Source organism: Loxodonta africana, chromosome 19 (assembly GCF_030014295.1).
Source record: "Loxodonta africana isolate mLoxAfr1 chromosome 19, mLoxAfr1.hap2, whole genome shotgun sequence".
Classification (NCBI taxonomy): Eukaryota; Metazoa; Chordata; class Mammalia; order Proboscidea; family Elephantidae; genus Loxodonta; species Loxodonta africana.
Window position 1 is genome coordinate 6,088,834 of NC_087360.1, and position 23,362 is coordinate 6,112,195.

The 23,362-nt window shown below is 57.1% G+C and overlaps 1 protein-coding gene across 34 annotated transcripts in view; it reads left to right on the forward strand.

Annotated features, from left to right (window-relative positions):
• Window positions 1-23,362, forward strand: part of NCOR2 (nuclear receptor corepressor 2) — a 205,291-nt gene that overhangs the window by 136,663 nt on the left and 45,266 nt on the right. For all 34 annotated transcript variants that reach the window (XM_064272061.1, XM_064272057.1, XM_064272063.1 and 31 more), the window contains 2 exons: window positions 2,503-2,565; window positions 14,081-14,223. In XM_064272061.1, coding sequence (XP_064128131.1) covers window positions 2,503-2,565; window positions 14,081-14,223 — 206 coding nt within the window. The remainder of the gene's footprint in view (window positions 1-2,502; window positions 2,566-14,080; window positions 14,224-23,362) is intronic.

Below are 23,362 nucleotides of genomic sequence, written 5' to 3' on the forward strand. Positions count from 1 at the left end.
GCCCCTACCCATCTCACCTCAGGCCTGATTGGAAGCCATGCTGGGCTTTGCCCAGTCCTCTGCACACGAGCCGGGGCCTCTCTGGGAAGCAGGCACTTCCTGATCCCCTGGTTCTCCACCCCTGCAGTGCTGACTGGGAGCTGTCCCCAGGGAACTTGCATATTTGGGGGAGGGGCTTCTGTGCGCCCACTGGACTCTAACTGCACACCTGGTGGGGCCTTGTACAGGGAGGGCCTCCCACACATGGCCTTGTGGTCAGGACGTCCTGGGTCCAGCCCTCAGCTATACCATGCCCTGTGCCCGGAGCCCCACATAGGGTAATACCAGCACTCTGGCCCAGTCTAGCCATTGCCCATATTTTGTTTTGCTCTCACTTTAAGTTTTATGAATTTGAATTTGTAGCCCACAGTAAGGGGCTGAGCCGCCTAGTGGTTAAAAGCGTGGATTCTGAAGTTAGACCCTGGGGTTCAAATCCCAGCTTTGGCTGCTGAACTTGCTGTGTAGCCAGGGGCGAGTTCCTTGACCTCTCTGCGCCTCAGTGCCCAGCTCTGTACAGTGGGTGTTGTCACAGCAATCACCTTGGCTGGGGAACGTTTGCGTGTGTCTTTGTGTGGAAAGGCTAGAATGTGCTGGGGCATGGGAAGGGCCCTATGACCGGGAGCTGCTGTTAGTTCAGGGCTGAGAGGTTGCCTGTAAAGATCCAGATGACGTGCTTTATTTTAGTTTTTGTTTTGAAATCAGAAGATCATACCACCCTTGGCCAGCATATCCACGGGACAGCTATGGCTGGGGCTGAGCTTCAGCAACCCTTTATAGGAGGGGTGTGGCTTTAACTGTCCCCACCCTGGCCCTGGCCCTGGCCCTGGCAGGTGTCCAGGTCATACCTTCACTGCTCTGGGCCTCAGTTTCTCCTTCTCTTCAGTGGGGTGTTCCATCTCCAGGTTCTCTGAGCCTCACTCCCATACCCCAAAAAAGTTAGCTGCCATCAAGTCACTTCTGACTCACGTGACCCCATGTGCTCCACGGGGTTTTCAGTGGCTGAGCTTTCAGAAGTAGGTTGCCAGATCTTTCTCCCTAGGCAGACTCAAACCTCCAGCCTTTCAGTTAGCAGCCTACGGATTTAACAGTTTGCACTGCCCAGGACCTCCCCCCACCCCAAAGCAGGGGAAAGGTAGGAGATTGAGTAGTAGTTCTCTAGTTCTGCCACCAGAGGGCAGCCGATGTGTGTCTGTCATCTCGGTACCTGTCTGGCTGTCTGGGGCAGTCCTCCCACCTTGGCCCTTGAGGTTCCTGTGCCAGAGCTTCCCAGGATGGGGTTTGACAGAGGTGCTGCTTCATACCCCTGCGTCCTTCAGGGTCTCTTCCCTCCTCCAATGAGAGGTGGTTCCCACCCATTTCATAGATGGGCCACTTGAGGCTTAGAGAAGGGACGTGGCCTCCTTGAAGTCTCAGGGTTAGTGGGGATTTGAACCTAGCCTCTCAGCCACAAATCCTGAGCAGCTCCTGGAGGTTTATCGGTTGCCCCTGGGTGTTGGCATGCCTGGAGCCCCAGGCAGAGGGCTCCTTCAGACACTCACCGGCGGGCCTGGTCTTTGTAGATCTTCCTTTTCATCCCTCCAGCTGATGTGGGGGCTGGGCCACCAGGTGGAAAACAGAACCCCCAGCTCCTCTAACGGGCCTTCCTCTGGGAGTCCCATGGTGGTGAGAGACAGTCAGGAGATGTGGAATGGATGAAGCCTTGGCAGCAGGGAGTGGGGGCAGCTGGAGGCCTCCGCCTGTTGGGGTGCTGCCAGAGGGGGCGGAACCCCCTCCCTTCTCCTGGCGTGAGCTCCTGGGCCACCTCCCCTCCTGCCACAACCTTCCCCACTCACCACCACTCCATGGAGCGCACACTCTGCCTGGTGCTGTTCCAGGAAGCTCGCCCTGGCTTCCACCTCCCTCACGCAGTCTGAAGTGCCCAGAAGGGCAGAACTAGGGCTCACATCTAGGGGGTCTCGGGAGAGGCTCCAGCACAGTGCTGCACCCCCCTGCCCACCTCCAGCCTGGCACAGCCCGTCTAAGCCACGAGGCCCCCATTCTCACATTGGAGACCTTGGGGGAGGGCATAATAACTACCCTCCAGAGCAGTGGCCTCAACCTGGGTGATTCTGCCCTCCCCCAGGGGACGTTACAGTTGCCTGGGGACATTTGGATTGTCACAGCTGGGAGGGGCACTGGTGGACTCTAGTGGATAGAGCCCAGGGATAACACCCCGCAACACACAAGACAGCCCCTAGTCAAGGCCCTCTGCCGTCAGGAGCCTCAGCTTCCCCGTCTATAGAATGGGTACCTGCAGACTCCCTAGGGCTCAGCCCAGTCCCCAGTATGGCATAAGGGCTCAAGAAGGGGCACCGGGGAACATGGCCACCCCATGAAGCTCGAAGCCCCTCACCAAGGAGATGCCAGTGAGGCCTTGTCCACCTCCTCCCTGGCTGCCACCAACCCACCCGTATCTTTTTCCAGCTTCCATGGAGATGAACGAGAGTTCCCGCTGGACCGAGGAGGAGATGGAGACGGCCAAGAAAGGTGAGGGCTGTGAGCTTACACCTTGAACTCTGGAGGCGTCTGGCCTCGAACTGGGCGTGGTATGGCCTAGCAGGGGTCACTCCATGCGTAGCATCCACGTTACCCTCCGAAAAGTGGAACTCTGCTGGCTGCTGAGTTGGGCCCTGGGTCGTGTCCTCAGGCGACCTCAGGCTGAAGTTTGTGCTATGCACATGGCTGGTGGACCGGCGTTCACAGTCACTTCCGTGCCCAGCATGCGTGGCTCCAGAGACAGGGCAGCAGGGGTGGGCTGGGCACTGCGGGGGCAGCTAGTTGTGGCCTCCGCCAGGGAGCGGAGGGGTCACAGGGTCAGCAAGACCTGCTGGGGTCTCCAGTCCTCACAGGGCAGAACCCCAGAGGCCCCTCCATTTGGGGCTGGAATGTTCCTTTACAGGGCTGCAGGAATCCGTGTCATGTGTCAGTGTGTCGATGGGGACCACAAGGTCTGGGGTGGTCTGGGGGCATTGAGCCTTCGGGGGCCACTGTGGGAGTTGTGGAGTTAGGGTCCCGAGCTGACGTGTACAGCTGGCAGGCACAAGATTGGAAGCAGAAGCCCTGTCCTGCAGGCTTGCTCGCAGGTGACCTTGTGAGGTCCAGAGAGGGCGTCAGCACCTCCCCAGATGGACTGTCTCTCGGCTGCACTGTCTGCCAGGGAGGCAGGGCTGGGGTGGGTGCCGTGCCCCCTGGTGGAGACCCCACGGCCGTCCTCTCAGGCTGCACCTGTGGCTTCTGTGCAGGGCCGGAGGAGAGGGACCCTGCAGAGTCACATGTGTGGTCACTGAAGCCAGACAGCGGGGTCCTTGCCTGCCTAGCTCGGTGACGCTCCAGGCCTCCTCTCCACCTCTCTGTAAAGTGGGAGGGTGTCCAGTATGCTGTGGGGAATAGAGACCTCTGGCCAGCTGAGGGTCCCAGGACAGTCCCTGGCAATCAGCCCCACCCCCATCCCGCCGACTCCGGGAGACGCCCAGCGTGGCCCGCCCTCCCTTCTGCTGGTGCAGGGGTGTCAGATGAGAGCGGTAGTGGAGGGATGCTGACGCCAGGCTGACGGCTGACTCCGATTTTCTGTGCCCACCCCCTTTTGCTTTGATCCGACTCTGAGAGGCAGCTTCCGGTCCTGTCTCTGTGTTCGGTGAGGACCCGGGTGCAGAGAGGCCGCATTTGCCTGAGGTGGTAGCTGGTATTTGGAACTTCGGCTAGGAAGCCTGGCTGCCTGCTGACATGTGGGTTCATTTGTGCCTAGAGCCCCAGGTGGTGACTTGCAGGAACACTTCTGTAGACACAGGGTGGGGGTATGAGAACAGCCCTGTGGCCTTGGACCATGGGTGGTCTGGGCCCCACCCCCACTTCCACTCTGGGTGTGGGCTGAGGGCCTGAGTGTGAGGTCCAAGAATCAGACTCAGCAGTGGCCCCCAGACCTGAGGAGACCCTCCACGGCCCTCCCTCAGCTTCCTGGGACCCCTGCCCCTTCCCCTCTGCCCAGCCAGCCCTGAGGCCAAAGTGGGCCCGGGGAAAGCCGATGAGCCTCAGCATCACCCAGAAGAGAGAGGGGCCTCCAGCTTCCTGCAGCGTGAGGCGGCACTGGCAGTGTCTGTGCAGTCAGGGGTGATGATGGGGAGCCTGCAGGCGCCGTCCCCAGCTGGCAGGGCACAGAGGCAGTGGCCGGCCCCCCGAGGGGCCACTCAGTGGCTGTCTCTGTCCTTCATGTCCACTATCTAGCGTGGATTTCGCTGTAGGGAGTGAAAGAGGCTTTGTTGAAGTTGCATGAGGTCCCTTCCCCCATTTTATTGTAGTAAAATATGTATAATGTAAAATATTTCAGTCATTCTAATGTGTACTATTGAGTGGCATTTAAGTATATTTGCCGTGTTGTACAGCCATCACAACTGTCTAATACCAGAACATTCTAATCTCCCTGAAAGGAGACCCCACACCCATTAGCAGTCACTTCCCTTTTCCCCACCCCGACCCCGTGGCAGCCCCTGGTCTGATTTTCTGCTTCTGTATATTTGCCTATTCTGGACATTTCTCATAAATAGGATCATACGATATCGGTCACTTCGTGTCTGGCTTCTTTCAGTCAGAGCACTGTTGTGAAGGTTCACCTGTGTGGTAGCGTGTGTCAAAGCTTCGTTTCTCTTTATGGCTGAATAATACTCCATTGTATGTATAAACCGCATTGTGTTTATCGTTCATCTGCTGGGCTGTGTCCACCATTTAGCTGTTGTGAGAAGTGCCGCTGTGATCATTTGTGTAGAATGGCGAGTCTTTTTAACCACCTGCCAGACCTCGGGCTAGGCGAGGCCTGTTGGCAGTGCTGCTGCCCAGGGGCAGGGGGTGGCTCACATAGATGTCTCAGGAGCAGCAGCCCCAGTGCCACACTCCGTCTCCACTCTCGGGGAGCCGTCGTCATCGCCATGGCCCAGCCCTGGTGCCCTCCCTGTTGCCTGGGGACTAGGAGTTGGTGGCAGCCCCCTCCTTCCGGAAGGGCAGCTAGAGGTGGGGAGGATGAGGCGGATGACTCACCAGCTGAGATGGAGTACCCCCTGTGGCTCAGGGTTGGATCTTCTCGACAGCAGTGAGCTCACCCTGGGCCCTGCTGCCTCTGCTGACCTGCCCCGAGGGACGGCCCCAGAGATGGCAGGAGAAGCCCTCGTGGTTGCAGTGCCGGGGGCACGCTGGGGACTGTGTGCGTCGAGACCTGCTCAGTGACATTTGTGATAATGTGGTGAGCCCTGGCGTGCCATCTGCGTGGATTACAGCAATCTGGACAATTACCGTGCAGGGTGGCTGCTAATGGCTGTGCGTTCTAGGCGGCGAGGATTCGGCAGACTTGGGGAGGCAGGTGCTAGCGGCCCCTAGCAACTCCGTCTCCACAGCCAGTGGGGGTGGGGAGCCTAGGAAGGTTCCAGAACCTCTGCCTGAACCTCAAAAACTCAGAGATATGACAGAACCCCAGAGCCAGCTGTGTCCAAGGCAGATGGTATCAGTTCATTCCCCCCCATCACTTGAATTGGCTTGGTGACTCACCCTGTGCAGGCAGGGGCTTCCCGAGATGAGCTGGCCCCCCCATTAGGGGGCACGGGCGGGTGAGCATAGCGATGTCCCTAGAGTCTCAGGCCCACAGATCCCGCCTGGAGTATCTAGGAAGGCTGCCTTGAGGGACGAGCTCTCTGACCTCTAGCCACCTCTCTGTGCCTCAGTGTCCTCCTAGATAGCATGGGAATTAGAGAGTCACCCACTTTTAGGTGGTCGGGATAGAGTAAACAGAGGGAAAGCTTCAGGCAGTGATGTTCTAGGTGTACTGAGTTCCCAGTCACGTGTCACACTGTGTTTTAGTAATCTAGTGTCACTGTAATAGAAATACCACAAGCGGCTGGCTTTAACAAAGAGAATTTTACCCTGTGTCAGAGTCTAGGAGCCTAGAAGTCCTAATTCAGAATGTCAGCTTCAGGGAAAGGCTTTCTCTCTGTTTGCTCTGGGGGAAGGCCCCTATCATCAATGTCCCCCTTGTCTAGGAGCTTCTTAGCACAGGGACCCTGGGTCCAAAGGACAAGCTTTACTCTTGCCTGGCTCTACTTTCTTGGTGGTATGTGGTCCCCCTGTCTCTCTGCTCCCTTCTCTCTTTTGTATCTCAAAGAGATTGGTTTAGGCATAACCTAATCTTGTAGATTGAGTCCTGCCTCATTAATATGACTGCCTCTAATCCTGTCTCATTAACATCATAGAGGTAGGATTTATAACACAAAGGAAAATCACATCAGATGACAAAGTGGTGGGCAATCACACAACATGGGGGAATCGTGGCCTAGCCAAGTTGACACACATTTTGGGGGGGACACAATTTAATCCATGAGCTGCAGACAGCTCTTTGGCCTGTGACCTTGGCTGGGCTCTTCCCTATCCTGACCTCAGTTTCCCCCGTACTTTAGAATGTGACTAGGGATGTTACCACCCAGAGACGTCATCAAGGTGGAACAGGCCAACATAGGTAAAGTACTGCAGTTCAACTGGGGTCTTCCTGGGTTTGAATTTGGGCTCAGCCTCTTATGGGTGTGCGCGTGGCGCTGAGCAGGGGCCTGCCCTTCTAGGGGCCGCTGCCCTCTCGTGCAGGCTGGCAAGGGGTCAGAGGGCAATAATCTAAGCACGTCTCCAGGGTGCCAAGGGTCCACCTGGTCAGACAGGGGTCCTCAGGCTGGCACCCAAAGCACAAATTCATGGTGATTAGCACAAAATAGCATATTGAGCACTGGCCAGGTGCCAGGCACTGCTAATGTCTATGTTAAGTCACCTTCTCTCCACCAGCCTTTATTCAGATGAGCAAACTAGCCCAGGGAGGTTGAGTGAGCTGCCCAAGGGTCACACAGCTCTTATGTGGTGGAGCTGGGATTTGAACCCAGGCACTCTAGTGGCAGAGCTGGAAGAAGGCTGCATGAGGACTAAGTGAGGTCATCCACATAAAGGATTTAGCCTGGGGCTGGGCACCAGCCTGGCTGTTAATGTTAACCTGATGAAGAGGACAGCAGTGGCACATGCAAAGGCCTTGTGGCAGGGGGAGTGTGGTCGAAACCTAGAGAGAGGAGAAGAGAGTGGCGGGGGGTACAATGGAGAAACCAGTGGGACTCTGGCCCTGCCACTGAGGGGGATAGAGTCTGGCTGTTATTCTGAGAGCACAGGGGCTCATCGGAGAGGGGTCCTGGGTGGGCAGCTGGCCTCTTCCCTCTTAGGGGCACACTGGGTGCAGATTGAGCACGAGCAGGAAGCAGCCTCCCAGGAATCTGGCAGCCCTAGGGAGCTGGCCGCCTGCCTCCTGGCCCCTTGCCACGCTGGGCAGGAGGGGCAGGTCTGGTGCTGGGCTGGGATATGTGACTCTCCCTCCCCTGGGAAAGGTCAGCCTGGCCCACTCAGTGTCCTGACCCAGCTGTGCTGGAGGTCCCCACAGCCTTCCCTGCTTCTCTGCTTCCCTGGTGGCAGGGAGCCAGCTGTGGAGGGGGTGGGAAAGCTATTCCAAACCAGTGGGCTACAGCCAGCTCCAGGGCCTCCAGCCCACCCTACACAGTGGCCTGCCCAGAGAGGGGACAGATGAATGCCCACGGGGGGAGGGGGCAAACCCCAAAGGGCTGGGTGAGCCCAGGCTGACCCCAGAGTCTCCCCCTGCAGCCCCCTGGCCTGGTGTGTCTGGCAGAGTCACTTCCTTTCCATAGAAGCACACCTATGGAGTGCTTATATACACTGGCTGGTTTCAGTAGTTTTCACAGATAAGAGTCCAAGGCTGGGGGGCATGGGAGGTGGGAGGTCCCTCCCCCACTCCCCCAAGTATCGAGCCTTGGCTGCCCCACCACAGGAGCTCCAGGGTGGAGCAGCTGTATACTGGGCCTGGTGGCATTGTAGGTATCCTCCCAGGCTCCTGGTGGGCCGAGGGTCCAGTGGTCAGCTCATGCAGTGGGTGGCTGATGAGCCTGGCTAGGCTCAGGTCTGTCGGGGCCACTTCCTGGCTGAGATCATCAATCGGGGCCTGGAGGAGACGGGCCAGCACTCGGTTGCAGGTGAGTAATTGAGGAGGGCTGACTTAACCCTTGGGCCCCAGATCTAGCGGCTCCCCAGTGGGATGCTTCTCTCACGTTCTAGAACAGTCTCTGCTATGATGGATCAGGAGGAGAGAGTTAGGGTTCTGTATGAACTTGGGGTGCAGCCAGACGCAGGGCAGGATCTAGACTCATGTGTTCCTTGTCAACACCCTTGAAGGTCAGGCATTTACCAGCCCACCTAATTCAGCTCCCGGGCAGGAATCCACAAAGGAACTTTCAAGGCGTACAGCTTGGGGCACCTGTGGCTGTTTATGGGCATATTGTTGTCATGTAGACCTGCTCATTGAGTGGCGTGCTCTTTGTGATTATCCTGCTTAATCCAGGGCTTTGAAACGGTTTGTTCCACCTCAGATATACTGAATCAATCCGCATGTTAATAAGAGCTCTAGGTGATTCTTAGGTATAATAAATTTCAAGAACCACTGCTCTGCTAGTGGTTCTCGGAACTGGTCCCTAACCAGCAGCATTAGCATCACCTGGGAACTTGTTATTACAAATTCTCAACAAGGGTTTGAATCAGAAGGAACCTGGTTCGAAGTCCAAGAAGCCAGTGCCCCACCTGCACGTGTGTGCATACACACACACCCTATTAGGAGGCCAGTGCGCTACCTGCCATGTATACACACACACCGTTAGGAGGCCAGTGCCCCACTTACACACACACCCCCCATTAGGCCAGTGGCCACCTACACACACACGCGCGCGCGCGCACGCACACACACACCCTCTCTCCGTTTACAGACAGGAAAACCGAGACTCAGAGGGATGAAGTGGTGGGACTGGGAAGCGGAGCTAGGATATGGGTGGCTCTGTAGGAAAACAGATATTTGGCATGTAACGCAGCATTTTCCCCAAGTGATAAGCCAGGAGACAATGGTCATACGTGGTGGATTTTTTCCCATGTCAGCTAGTGTATAGTTTATCGTGTATCGGGAAATGACGAAGCCATTTCGCTTCAGGTGTATGATTTCTCAGATGACAGTTGGCTGCTTCAGTGGAGGCTGGAGTAGGCACTAGGCTTATTCTTTGGAGAGTAGATACGGTGAGAAAGGTGGGTAAGGGAAAGTCCCCTTGTGATTCTCAGCCTGGGTGATGTCGATGCCATCCACATCCCAGTGTCCTTTCCGGGACGGTGAACACTCTGGAAGCGGCTTTGACATGAGGCAGTCAGTGCACAGCAAGGCTGCCAGCCCAACGGTGGCTCTATCCAACCCACCCAGCCCTCAGGTTTTCCGAAATCAGGAAGTGGGATGATTCAGGCCAAGTGCGCTGGGCTTCCCCTCCTCTGCCTGTGTTTTGGGCAGAAAATGCTGTCTTGCAAACTGGACTTCGGGAAATAGCTGTCGTGGGTGATTTTAGCTGTGCTGCTTCTCGAAGACAGTCTGTGTACTGAACGGGAGCCTCAGGGCTGACTGCGTCTGGTTTTCAGGGAGGGGTGATGTGTGACATGCCCCGTACGGAGTGAAGAAAGTGGTGGTGATGTGGGTGCCTGCTTGCAAAGCCCCCCTCCAGTTTTATCTTGGCTGTCCGTGGGTGGAGGGTTGGTGGTGGTAGAGGTTTGAAGACCCTTGAGAGAGAGAGCAGTGGAGACCCCGAGCATGGGAGAGGACACACTGGGGGTGTAGCCTCTCTGGGGGCCAGTGCACTTGAGCTGAGGGGCTGAGTCACTGCCCCCAGGAAAGCACTCTATCCCTGCCCTGAGTGATGTGTGGGAAGCTCCCCCGAGGGGGGCCAGAGTGGCTGCCCCCAGTCCCCCACGTCCCACACTCCCTGCTGAGAGAAGCCCTTCTCACACTCCTCCCCCCCCGCCCCCCCCCCCCCCGCCTCCCATGCCCCTTGGCCTCTTTCCGCGCCACGTCTGTGACTCAGACTCCTGGCCTGACTTCCTGTCTTGGCCAATTTCACTTCCTAGTTGCAGCCTCCTGACTCTTAAGAACGAAACTCCTTCCTTAGAAATTAGAAGTAGAGTCGGGGAACCCAGACCACAGGGAGTGCTGGCAGACTGTGCCACCACGGGTGCAGTCAGAGCGTGTGTGGGGGGTGCACTCAGGGGCCAGAGGCAGGCAACCCAGCCTTTCCCCAGTGGCGGGGCGGGGGCGGGGGCAAGCCCTCTTCCTTTGAGGAACTCCTTCCCTGGAGCCAGTGAAGTGTCAGAGATGCCCATGGGACAGCCAACAGACCCCAGACCCAGCCCCGCCAGGTGTCTGAAGTCTTGTTCATTTGCTGAGTGCCTGCTGCATGCCAGGCCCCGTGGGGGCCTGGGGACACAAGAGTGGACTTCAGGGCAGACACAGATCAGTGGTAGGGAGATGGTAGAATTGAGCTGGCAAAGTGACTGGGAGGACAAGCTTTGGAGAGGGTGGTCAAGGAATGCTTCTCAGGTCTGCGGGCAGGATGGGTTGGCTGAGGGTTAAGGGGACAAGCAGGTTAGTGACCCCCGAGTTAGGGAAATCGGTCATGACCTGGATCTAACTCCAAAGTTCAGCTGAGTTAACTTTCAACCTCCTGGGCGCTGCCTGGTACATCCGCAGCAGGTGTGTGGGGGGTGGGGGGGCGGTGGGGGGGGCTGAAGGATCACTTAGGGAGAAAAGAGGGCCAGTACCTCCAGACCTGGGTGGCAGAGAGCCCTTTGGGGACCCCACGCTCTTCCCTGCATCCTAAGTGGTCCGCTCGCACTGGGAGAAGACCCTCAAGTCCTCACCTTTCCCCCAATGCTAACCAAGCCCTGCCTGCCCTCTCCCCTCCATGGACCACACGTCGGCGCGGGGGCGGTGGGGGGGGGGTGCAAACCGCAGGTGGAACTGGCTTGGGAACGAGGCGGAAAGAGCTGTTTGCGCCCTGGCTGCCGGGGGTGGAGAAGCTCTGTTTTTCTGGAACCCTCATCTGTTCTTACCGCTGCTGACGCCGCCATGGGGAGAGAGGGAGGGGGAGTCAGTGCCGGCTTGGCCCGCCCCTCTGAACCTGGGCCGCTGCCACGCTCCCCGCCGCCGCCCGCCCGCGTCTGGAGGTCACATTCGTGCCGCCGCGCGCTGGGCGCAAAGGAGCGCGGCTGCGGTGGGCGCTGCTGCCGGGCGGCGGGGTCGGCGGGTTCTGGGCCGCTGGCCAGCACCCCTCGCTGAGCGTCCGTGCGGCTCGTGGGCGCTCAGGGCCCTGGTGACGCCTGGCACGGTTCCGCCCCCCCTCCCCGCCGCATCCCGACAACTGCCCGCCCCCGTGGAGGCGGGCACCTCGCGCGAGCGAGCGCGCGCGCGGCCGCGGAGAGAACGGCGCCCGGGGTGGCCGCGCGCTCTCGGAGCTGCGCCCCTCCGCTCCCGCCCGCCGGCCGCGGAGGAGCCGGGAGCCGCGCGCGGAGCCCCAGACGCCTCCAGCGCTCGGCAGAGCCGTCAGCCGCCGCCTCCCGCCGCTCCCGCCGCTCCGGGAGCATCCTCCAGCCGTATGTTTCCGGAAAACTTAGCCGAGGGGGATACGCGGATGAAAGGATGTGAGTGCGTGGTCCGCAGGGGCTAAGGGCGGCTGGAGCTGGTGACGGGGGCGCGGAGCGAACGCTGCCTGGCAGCGAGGACAGGACCCTGGGAGGCAGCCTCCTGTTCTGTGCTTGCCACCCACCCTGCGTTATTGGAAGGAGGGGGACCTTTCTGCCCTTCGGCGCGGTGTGTATTTGGGAATCGTGAGGGTCTCGGTGGAGCGCTCTTAAGGTCAGGAGGCTCAGTCGCGGTGGGGTGTCAGGTGCTCCTCCCTGTGCCTCAGGCTCTAGCGTGGGGTCCACAGTGCAAGACCCAGGGGGAAGACCTCGACTACCCGCTCAGCCCTTCCTAACAGTTGAGTAAACTGAGGCCCACATGGCAGAGGAGGGAGCAGCCTGGAACGTGGGCGGGCAGCTTGACCCCTCAGCCAAGTGCTCCCTGCAGAGTCCCACACTTCAGGAAGGGCTGGGTGACCCCCACTTGTCAGTCCAGCTGCTTCCACAGGGGAGTTAATGAGCCGCCCTGCTCCAAGCCGCTTCCTTATTTGTTTATGTAGTTTGGAAATGTCACCCTCCCCTGGGGTAGGCCACCCCAGATGGGAGAACCATGGCTGAGGCCCAGCTCGCCAGGCTCTTTTGGCTCTAGCTGGGGAAATATAAATAAACGCGTGTCCCTGTCCTCCACGGTGGCCTGGCTCCCTGGAAGTGGCAGCTGCTGCTGGCACTGCGGAGGGAAAGATCAGGGGGCCGGGTTACACTTCGTCCCGCGCCGTCCCTCCCCTTCTGCGCCTGTCCTTGAGGAACCCTGAAGAGCTGGCCGCCAAGCCACGTGGCCTTGGGCACCACAGGCGAGCAGGTGGCTTAGTGGTCCACCCCCACTGCCAGGGCGGAGGGCAGGCAAACTGGCATCTACCCACTGGGCGCCTCCCTGAGTGCGTTGTTGTGACCCTCTGAGCCTTGCTTTTCCATCCTGCCGACGGGAAAATTCCCAGCACGGGCAGCAAAGATGAAACGGAATCACGTCTTTGAAGGGGGTTTGAAAACTCCATGTCATTTGTTATGACGTGGTGGTCTGTCGGTTAGTTTTTGCTGCCGTTATTTTTGTCCAGAGCTTTGTGCCCAGCAAGTTGTCGGCAGATGTATGAATGGATGGGTGGATGGGTGGAACGGATGAATGGAAATGCCAAAACACAGACTGCTGCCTCTCAGGCCCCCTCCCCTGCAAAATTTCAGTTCTTTGTGGCGCTTTATTTGATTCAAGGAAAATGCCCTGAAACTTCCTCATGGGAAATCTTCCATTAAAGTCACGGGAAGCTCAGCTCTGGTGCTCAGGACCCCTCTCCCTCACGACGAGCTTGTGGATGCTCTGGTCCACAACCCCTTCCCTTCCCCCAGTGGGCTGGCCCTGCCTGCTCGGCCACACGGGGCCAGACAAGGTCACACCTCTGGGGAGACAGCCTGTGTGTGTGTGTGCGCGTGCACGTGTGTCTGTGTGCGTAAGTGCGTGCCATGTGTGGGTGTGCATGTGTACACGTGTGAGTATGCACACACTTGGGTATCTCTGGTGTGTGTGTGTGTGTGTTTGTGTGTCTGCACGCCGGGAGTTGTATGGGCAGATGGGTTGAGACCCAGCCTTGCAGGCGCTGCCTGGAGATGTGGCTCAGGCTGCCTTTCTGCTGAGCCCGGGATTTATGGCTTTGAAAATAGAACCCTGGGGAGGGGGGTGCAGCTCAGGCCCGAACTGAGGGGGAAGGGGGAACTTTTTCTGGTCCAAGACAGGGGTCTGTCTGTCCTCAAGGTTTCTCTTCATGTCAGGTGGTCTGAGAGGCTCAGAGAATGTCATGAGACTGTGTTGGGGGGGGCGGGGGTGGAAGAGGACAGGATTCAGGGGCAGGTCCACTTCCAGACCTCAAGCCAGCCCACATGGGCCCACTGGGGGCCCCTGTTAACCTGGGTGCAGACTTCTGGCCCCAGCTCACCCCAGCTCTCCTCGCCCTATCACGCTCTTTTCTCTCAGCCAGTATGGCCGGAAAATAGCCCTGTCTCCCAAGGCCTCATCTGCAGCTGTGAGCGCCTGTCAGTGCCAGCTCACCCGCCTGGCCAGGGGAGGCAGAAAGTGGGCCTAGGCGGGGTCTATGTCCTGGACACGGAGTGTGGGATGCTGGCTTTGGGGGGATGCACCCAGAGACGAACCTGCCTATCATCATTGTTCTCCAAGCCCAGGCCTTGCCTGCACACTCCAGCCTAGAACGTAGGGGACCCAGAACCGGGCCTGGGGTCCAGGCCTGGGCTCGTCCCCACCCAGGGCATGTGGCCCAATGATGACTGCCCCTCCATCCCTGCAGGTCTCCTGGAGCACAGCGGGAACTGATCGGCCATCACCCACGTGGTGGGCTTGCCCCCACCCTGGGCGTATGGCCCACCGATGACTGCTCCTCCATCCCCACAGGTCTCCTGGAGCACGGCCGGAACTGGTCGGCCATTGCCCGCATGGTGGGCTCCAAGACCGTGTCGCAGTGTAAGAATTTCTACTTCAACTACAAGAAGAGGCAAAACCTGGATGACATCCTGCAGCAGCACAAACTGAAGATGGTGAGTCCCCCAGACCGGGTTCACGGTGGGGCTGCTGGTGGAGGGTGTCTGTGCCCAAATGCCCTGGGCCTGGGGTCAGCGGTGCCCTTGGTAGGGCGGTAGGAATGGGTCAGTGCTGTGGACATGCCTGCTGGTACCTGCTGGGCTGGGGCGCCCCCTCTTCCTGCCCTCCAAACCTGCTTTTCCGCCTCCCCACACTCGCGCCTGCCGGGGACACCTCTGGGGGCCTTGGGGCTCACTCAGGGCCTGGGGAAGAAGCCTCAGAGCCGGCTGCCGCCACTGACTCAGCTGGAATCTGCAGCTGTCAGCGCGTTGGAATGAAGGGCCTGAGGCAGATGGACCACGTGCTCTGTCTTCCCTTCCCGCGTGACCTCGTAGCTTTGGGGCCTGGGGCCGACATGGGAGTGAGGGCAGGACTGGGAGACTGAGCTGCGTGAGGGGAGTCAGCCAGGACCCCCGTCCCGGAGCGCAGAAGGGGAGGGAACGGCCTCTTCGGAGCAGCCACTTCCTCACAGCTGTGCCTGGGAACCCCAGCCCTTTGGGGGTGGCCTGGTGTTTTCTGTCATTCTTGGAGTACTTGCAACATGCCCGGTATTGCCACCATTTTTTAGGTGGGGAAACTGAGACTCGGCCAGGTGATGGCACTCTGAGGCCTACAGCCTTATGCACTGCCGTGGGGCCTGAACCCACAGGGACGCATGCTCCCCACTGTGGGCTGTGTTTCTCTCGGATTCTGAGGCCCCACGGGGGCGCACAGCCCCCTGCCCCGTGCAGCCATCTGCTGCTGGGTCCCCCTGTGGGCAGCCTGTCCCAAGTATCCTGTGTCAGCTCATGTCCCCCACAGCCTGCTGGGTCACACAGTATGTGTCGACATGCATCAGGGATAGGGCTGCTTCTCTGAGCTCTCTAAACATGGAGCAGACCTTAAAGCATGACTACAGCCCGTCAGTGGTTCTCACTGACATGTGTCTGTGGGTGCTGGGTGTCGTAGACTGTGGACAGGGAGCCCCTCCACACCGCACTGTCTCCCTGTGGTCCCAGCGCCTCTGGGCTGAGTTGGCCCCCTGCCCTGACCCCACCACTTCCAGTCACATAGCCCCCCCTGCTGTTCACACGGGGCCCTCGGGGCTCTCCCTGGCGCCTGTGGGCCCCAGCAGTACGTACCTGTGCCCAGGAACTCTGTCCTCCTGGATTGTCCAGGGCTCTGAGGTCAGGGCTGCTCAGAGGAGGCTCAGAGGGGCAGAGTGGGAACCCTACCTTTGACGACCCCTGCTGTAATCCTTTCTGGCAGAGGCCCCCCAGCTTGAGCAGCTCCAGGGTCAGACTCTGAGCTGGCAACTCTGCGGCCAGGGCAGCTGCTGGGCTGAGCATCCCCCAGACTCAGGGGTCGTCTTTCTCCCTCCCTTCCCTTTCCCCCCTTCCTCTTCCCCCTTTTCTCCTTCCTTCGCCCACTCTCCATTTTCTCTTTCCCACTCGCCCTAGCCTCTCCCTCTCCCCTCTCCTTTCTTCCTCCCCTTTCTCCCCATCCCACCTGCCTACTCCTCTTCCCTCCCCCCTCCTTCCCTTCCCTGCTCCTCCCAGGCCCCAGCCTCAGTGGCCCAGGCCTCCTCCTCTTCCAGCAGGCCCCCTCCTGGGAGGCTCTCCCACTGCGTCCCCTTGGCTACTTGGAAAACTCCAGTAAGACTGTTAGTGTGGCTCATGGAGTCCTAGCCTGGCTGTGTAGCCCCTGTGTGGCCTTGGGCAGTGGCTTCACTGCCCCAGCCTCAGTTTCTTCATCTGTAAAATGAAGAAATTAATGCACTTGTTGCAGGAGTTGTTGTGAGAGCTGAACAGTTGATGGGAACTTGGTGCCTGACTGGGGGTGTTAAGCCAGGTGCCCCGATACTCCTACTGCTGCTACAGCTACTGTTACTGTAGCTACTACTTCTGTTATTAGGGCTGCTATACTTGCTGTTACAGCAGCCGCCACCGCTGCTGCATCTCTTACTGCCGTGTCCGCTACTACGACGTCTGTCACTGCTGCTCTCTCTCTGCTACTGCCGTGTCCGCTACTACTACATCTGTTACTGCTGCTCTCTCTCTGCTACTACCACTGTCCGCTACTACTACGTCTGTTACTGCTGCTCTCTCTCTGCTACTACCACTGTCCGTTACTACTACATCTGTTACTGCTGCTCTCTCTCTGCTACTGCCACTGTCCGTTACTACTACATCTGTTATTGCTGCTCTCTGCTACTACCACTGTCCGTTACTACTACGTCTGTTACTGCTGCTCTCTCTCTGCTACTACTACTGTCTGTTACTACTACGTCTGTTACTGCTGCTCTCTCTCTGCTACTACCACTGTCCGCTACTACTACATCTGTTACTGCTGCTCTCCCTCTGCTACTGCTGTGTCCGTTCCTACTACGTCTGTTACTACTGCTCTCTCTCTGCTACTACCACTGTCCGTTACTACTACGTCTGTTACTGCTGCTCTCTCTCTGCTACTACTACTGTCCGTTACTGCTACGTCTGTTACTGCTGCTCTCTCTCTGCTACTGCCGTGTCCGTTACTACTACGTCTGTTACTGCTGATCTCTCTCTGCTACTGCCGTGTCCGTTACTACTACGTCTGTTACTGCTGCTGTCTCTCTGCTACTGCCGTGTCTGTTACTACTACGTCTGTTACTGCTGCTCTCTCTCTGCTACTACCACTGTCCGTTACTACTACGTCTGTTACTGCTGCTCTCTCTCTGCTACTACTACTGTCCGTTACTGCTACGTCTGTTACTGCTGCTCTCTCTCTGCTACTGCCGTGTCCGTTACTACTACGTCTGTTACTGCTGCTCTCTCTCTGCTACTGCCGTGTCCGTTACTACTACGTCTGTTACTGCTGCTCTCTCTCTGCTACTACCACTGCCTGTTACTACTACGTCTGTTACTGCTGTGCTCTCTCTCTGCTACTACCACTGTCCGTTACTACTACGTCTGTTACTACTGCTCTCTCCCTGCTACTACCACTGTCTGTTACTACTACATCTGTTACTACCGCTCTCTCTCTGCTACTACCGTGTCCGTTACTACTACGTCTGTTACTACCGCTCTCTCTCTGCTACTACCGTGTCCGTTACTACGTCTGTTACTGCTGCTCTCTCTCTGCTACTGCCGTGTCCGTTACTACTACGTCTGTTACTGCTGCTCTCTCTCTGCTACTGCCGTGTCCGTTACTACTACGTCTGTTACTGCTGCTCTCTCTCTGCTACTGCCGTGTCCGTTACTACTACGTCTGTTACTGCTGCTCTCTCTCTGCTACTACCACTGTCTGTTAACTACTACATCTGTTACTACTGCTCTCTCTCTGCTACTACCACTGTCTGTTACTACTGCTCTCTCTCTGCTACTGCCGTGTCTGTTACTACTACGTCTGTTGCTGCTGCTCTCTCTACTACCACTGTCTGTTACTACTGCTCTCTCTTCTACTACCACTGCCAGTTATTACTACATGTTACTACTGCTCTCTCTCTGCTACTTCCACTGTCTGTTACTACTACATCTGTTACAACTGCTCTCTCTGCTACTACCACTGTTACTACTACGTCTGGTACTACTGCTTTCTCTCTGGTACTACCACTGTCTGTTACTACTACAACACTGTTATAGCAGCAACCACTGCCACTGTGACTACATCTATTACCATTGTTCCTTCTATCTCTACTACTGTTACTGCTGTTGCTGTTACTGCTGCAACACTGTTATAGCAAAAACCCCTACCACTGTTATTACTACCTCTATTACTACTATTTCTTTTATCTCTACTACTGTTACTGCTGTTACTGTTAGTACTGCAACACTGTTATAGCAACAACCACCACCATTATTACTATCTCTATTACTGCCGTTCGTTCTATCTCTACTACTACTATTACTGTCGTTAGTACTACAGTACTGTTATAGCAAGGACCATTACTATTGTTATTACTACATTTACTACTGCCATTCCTTCTATCTCTACTGCTACTATTACTGCTGTTACTGTTACTGCTCCCACTACTATTACAGCAACTATTGCTGCTCCTGCTACATCTGTTAGTACTGCTATGTCTATTACTACTATTTGTATTTTTACTACTACTGTTGTTTGTGTTACTGGTACAACTAGTATCACAGCAACAGCCACTGCTCCTGTTATTACTACACCTATTATTACTCCTACTTCTGCGGTTACTACCTACTGTTTATACTGCTGTTACTACGAGTACTGTTGCTGCTGCTGCTGCTACTGCTACTGCCATCTCTGTTACAATACTATGTCTGGTACTTCTACGTTTATTGCTGTTACTACTTGTAGCTCTACTAGTATTACAGCAACTGCTACTGTCACTCCTACTACATCTGCCACTGCTACTGAGTCAGAATCGATTTGATGGCAACGAGGTTTTTTTTTTTAACTGTCACTATCGTGTCGTTTCTACTACGTTTATTACTGCCACATCTATCACTATTACTACTACTCGTTTTACCTCTGTACTACTACTGTTACTACCGTCAATACTACGACTGCCGGTACAGCAACTACCGTTGCTGCGGTTAGGTGCCGTAGAGTCGGCGACCCTAGGTACACGAGAACGAAACCCTGCTGGGTCCTGTGCCATCCTGGCTGTTACATCTATTGCTGCTGCTGCCTCCAGTACCAGTACTATTACCACAGCTGCTACCAACTAATGCACTTGCTGTTGTTACCGTCATTTGGGAGGCACCCACCCCTCTTCTCAGGGCTATCTGAGGCGTCCTCTTGAATGGTCAGAGGTAGCAGCCATGCCGTATTAGGGTTAAGAGCAGGAATCTAGGCCCAGGAGACCTGGATTCAAGTCCAGGCTCTGTCACCTCACAGTTGTGTGGTCTCAGGCAGGTGATTGTCTTCTCTGTGCCTCAGAGTCCCCCACTGTAAGGTGAGGATGCTGACAGTGCCACGTCAGGGCTGTCGTGGGATGGACTGAGGAGGGCAGGTAACGCACATAGACGGGCCCGGCACCCCATGAGGCTCCGGAAGGGAAAGGCATAGTGGTGGTGACAGTGACATCCCAGGGGCCAGAGTGAAGCTCCCTGGGTCATTGGGCCCAATACGTCTGCCCCTGGATCAGTTCGTCAACGGACTGATTGATTCACTCATTCAAAGAGGCAGCCTGGTGGGGCGGAACACAGCAGACCTCTAGCACTGATAGGTTCGTACCCCAGCTTTGCCTCTTACTAATGGCTGTGGGGCACAGGGCCGTACTACTCCAGGCCTCAGTTTTCTGCTCTGTGGAATGGGGATAAGACTAGGACCTACCTCCCAGGACTATTGTGAGGAACAGGTAAGGTCATGTTTGTAGAGGACCATGCCTGACCCTCAGAGGGCCACATTCAACAAGCCAGGGCAGTAGCTCAGGCATCCTCAGCAGGGAGGGTTTTCCTGCCAGCCTGGAGCTGGGATTTTTTTAGGGGATAGTGGGTACCACTGAGGGTCTCTGAGCTGAGGAACAGCCCCCGGGGCTGGGCACTGAGAAGATGGTCTTCAGGTAGACCTGGGAGGTAACAGGCCATGTGGACAGGGCAGCAGGTGGGGCCAGGTGAGGGACGGCCAGGCAGGATCAGTCATCCAGGCTAACCAAGGAAATCAGTTTAGGCACAAGAAGAGCCCCAGGAGGGGAAGGCGGGCACCAGGCTGGGTTCCCCGGGCCAGCTTTGTGTGGAGGACTTGCTCTCCCCTGGGGGTGCATGTTGGCTGCAGGGGACAGCGTCCTCTCTCTGAGTGGAATAGGCCAAAACTCACAGAGAAGCCCCTCAGCCCCCAGCTCAGAACATTCTGGAGGGTGGGGAGCACCTCTGGCAGTCCAGGGAAGAGGCATGGACAGGAGGGGAACCCTGGGGTCACCCCCCCTTGGCCTTCTTCCTCAGGTGAGGATGAGAAAGCCAGGTCAGGGTGAGTGCTAGAGAGAACCTGGGGCTGCGGGAGGCTCTGGCTCCTTCGGTAGGCACCTTCCCTGTGTTAATAGACCTGGTCTTGCAGAGTGGAGAGGGGACCCCGGGCAGGCAAGGCAGGGCTTGTGAACCACATCCTGGGACAGACAGGCAGGGAAACTGTGCTAAGTGAGAGCCGGCGACCTCAAAGGAGCAGGTGTGTGTCGAGTGGCTGTCGGGGCTCAGTCTGCGCCTGGTGTTAACAGTGGCCACCCTCGGGGCAGGGGTGAGCTCTCCGGCACTGGAGTATTCAAGCAGATGCGTGAGGTGCCACTGCACCCTGTGACCTCCGTGTTCCGCTCTCCCTGCACTCAGCAGCTCTGTCTGGAGCGCGGGGAGACAAGTCGCCCTTGGCCAGCGCGGGAGAGAGTGGAGAAGCCGGGGCCGGCAACCTCTTCTCCCGCCTCCCACCGGCCTGGGCTGACTGACGTCAGCAGGAGGCAGCAGGGCAGGCAGAGTGTGTTCTGTCCCGGGCCTTACGTAACATTTGGCATCAGTGTCTTTTTCGAGGTTTCCTCCCCTCCACGTGGCCGAAAGTTACCCTCTACTACGCGCTGTGAGTCCAGACCCTGGGCTCAGCTTCTGTGTCCTCCAGGCTCTGCCCAGGCCCAGCCCAGCTTTGTGTGACTCCCTATCTCTTCCATCTGAGGCCACGCAGGCCTGCAGGAAGATGGTCCAGTCAAGGACTAGTCTGAACCTGCCCTGTGTTCAAATCTTGACCTGTGAGCTGTGTGGCTTTGGGCAACTGTCTTTGCCTCTCTGAGCCGTGTCCTTGTCTAGCAGGTTCATTCTTCCAAAGCAGTGGTTCCTGAGCACTTATTTCGTGCCAGGCACTGTTCCAGGTACACAAGGAATATGGCTGTGAACACAAGAAAGGCATAGCATCCCTGCTCTTAAGCTGCTAACCTTCTAGTGCATGAGACAAGTCAGCACACAGATAACTTAGATGGCGGCATGACGCTGATAACACCAGGCAGGGCAGAAGTCATGATGGTGATGGGGGTGGGACTAGGGGGGTGGCTGATTTAGAAGAGGTAATCAAGGAAGAAGGGAGCCCTGGTGGCACAGTGGTTAGGCGCTTGGCTGCTAACCGAAAGGTCAGTGGTTCAAACCCACCAGCAGCTCTTGGGAGAAAGATGTGGCCGTCTGCTTTGGTAAAGATTGTAGCCTTGGAAACCCTGCTTTAGGGTTGCTGTGAGTCAGAATCGACCTGATGGCAATGGATAGGTAATCAAGGAAGAAGGAGCCCTGGTGGCACAGTGGTTTAGTGCTGAGCTGCTGACTGAAAGGTTGGCAGTTCAAATCCACTAGCTGCTCCTTAGGAGAACTATGTGGCAATTTGTGTCTGTAGAGATTATAGCCTTGGAAACCCTGTGGGAGTTCTCCTCTGTCCTATACAGGCGCTATGAGTCAGAATCCATTCAATGGTAAGGGGTAATCAAGGAAGGCCTCTGTGAGGAAGTGACATTTGAGCAGAGCACTGAGGGAAGTAAGGAAAGGATCCACGCAGATACCTCGGAGAAGGGTGTCCAGGCAGAAGAAATAGCCAGTGCAAAGGCCGTGTGACTGACCATGCTTAGCATGTTTGCAGAAGGAGGCCAGTAGGGGAGCACATCAGAGGTGAGGTCTAGCTCTAGATCCCGCCAGGGCCGTGTGGGTAGGCTGAGGACCTGGGGTTTGTTCCAGGGTGCTGGGAAACCCCTGGAGACTTGGAAGCAGCAGAGGTGTCAGTCCTGGTTTGCACAGATCCCGTGAATTAATACCTGGGCCAGGTGGGCACGCATCGTTGCTGTTAAGTGTCACCAAGTCGATGCCAGCTGTAGCGACCCCACATAATAGAGGAGAATTGCCCCATAGGATTTTCTAGGTGTAATTGTTACAGGAGCAGATCGCCTGGTCTTTTCTCCTGAGGAGCCAGTGGGCAGCTGAGCTCTTAACCACTGTGCCACCAAACCAAAAAACCCATTGCCGTCGAGTGGATTCCGACTCATAGTGACCCTATGTAGAGGACAGGTTAGAACTGCCCCAGAGGGCTTCTGAGGCTGTAAAGCTTTATGGAAGCAGACAGTTGCATCTTTCTCCCACGGAGCTGGAGCCGCTGGTGGGTTCTAACCACCAGCTTTTCGGTTGGCAGCTGAGCGCTTAACCATTGCACCATCAGGGCCCCTACACTGGAAGGTGCTTCGTCAGGACCTGCTGCAGTTATTAGCGTTGCAGGTCTCCCTTCTTGTGAACAAAGCCTGATGCAGAGTTGCTGGACCCCCTGTAGAGGGTTTGGTGTCATTCCAGAGACAGTAGGGCTCAGCCTTGGTGGGCAGGGGGCAGCTCTGGGTGTTGGCCTTGGCTGTGGGTCTCAGAGGCTCTACCAGAGAGACCTCGTGTCTCGGGGGCCCTCATGTCTCAGAAAGGGCCTTCTATCTTGAGGGTGTGGGGTTTCCCAAGCCCATGGAGCCGCCTGTTTGCGCTGCAGCTCCAAAGGTCCCCCTGCGCCCCCCCGCTCCCCCGGCTCACCTTGCAGCCAGGAGGGGTCTTGTGCAGCCCTGAGTGCTCACAGTCCCTGTCTGCTAAAAATAGATTGGGGAAGAAAGGGGAACCCTTGGCCACACCCACAGAAGCCACACGCCACACCACTTTCTCGTGTCTCTGTGGGCTTGAGCTGGGGGCCTCCCAGAGGAAGCTTGGGGTTTGGGGCAGGACTGGGGTGCTCTAGGGGCGTGCTCTGAGCATCCTCATTTGCCTGAGAAGTAACCCCACCCTGGGCTGCTCAGGAGCTGGGAGAGGGCGCGTTTTCAGCCTGGCCAGGTAAAGGGCCGGGTGATGGGGCCTGCCTGGTACATGGGTGGAGGTGGCAAAGACTTTGCCCCAGAGGTGGGCTGTGCTGCGACGTGGGGACCTGAGAGGTTGGGGGAGGGGTGCCACTGAGAGCTGGTGGCGCCTCAGGAATGCTTCCGGTGTCATCTCCATCCTTGGGACCCCAGAGCCCAGCCTGCGGTCCCGCCCCCCATCACACCTGTTGTATTTGTGCGGGTGCCCTCTTAGGGACCTTGATCACCCCAGGACCCACAGCCAACTCACCCCAACTACCTTCAGCAACTGTTCAAGCCCAAGAAGACCACCTGTTCTTAGTCACTCTGCAAGTCAGTCAGCAAGTGTTTTC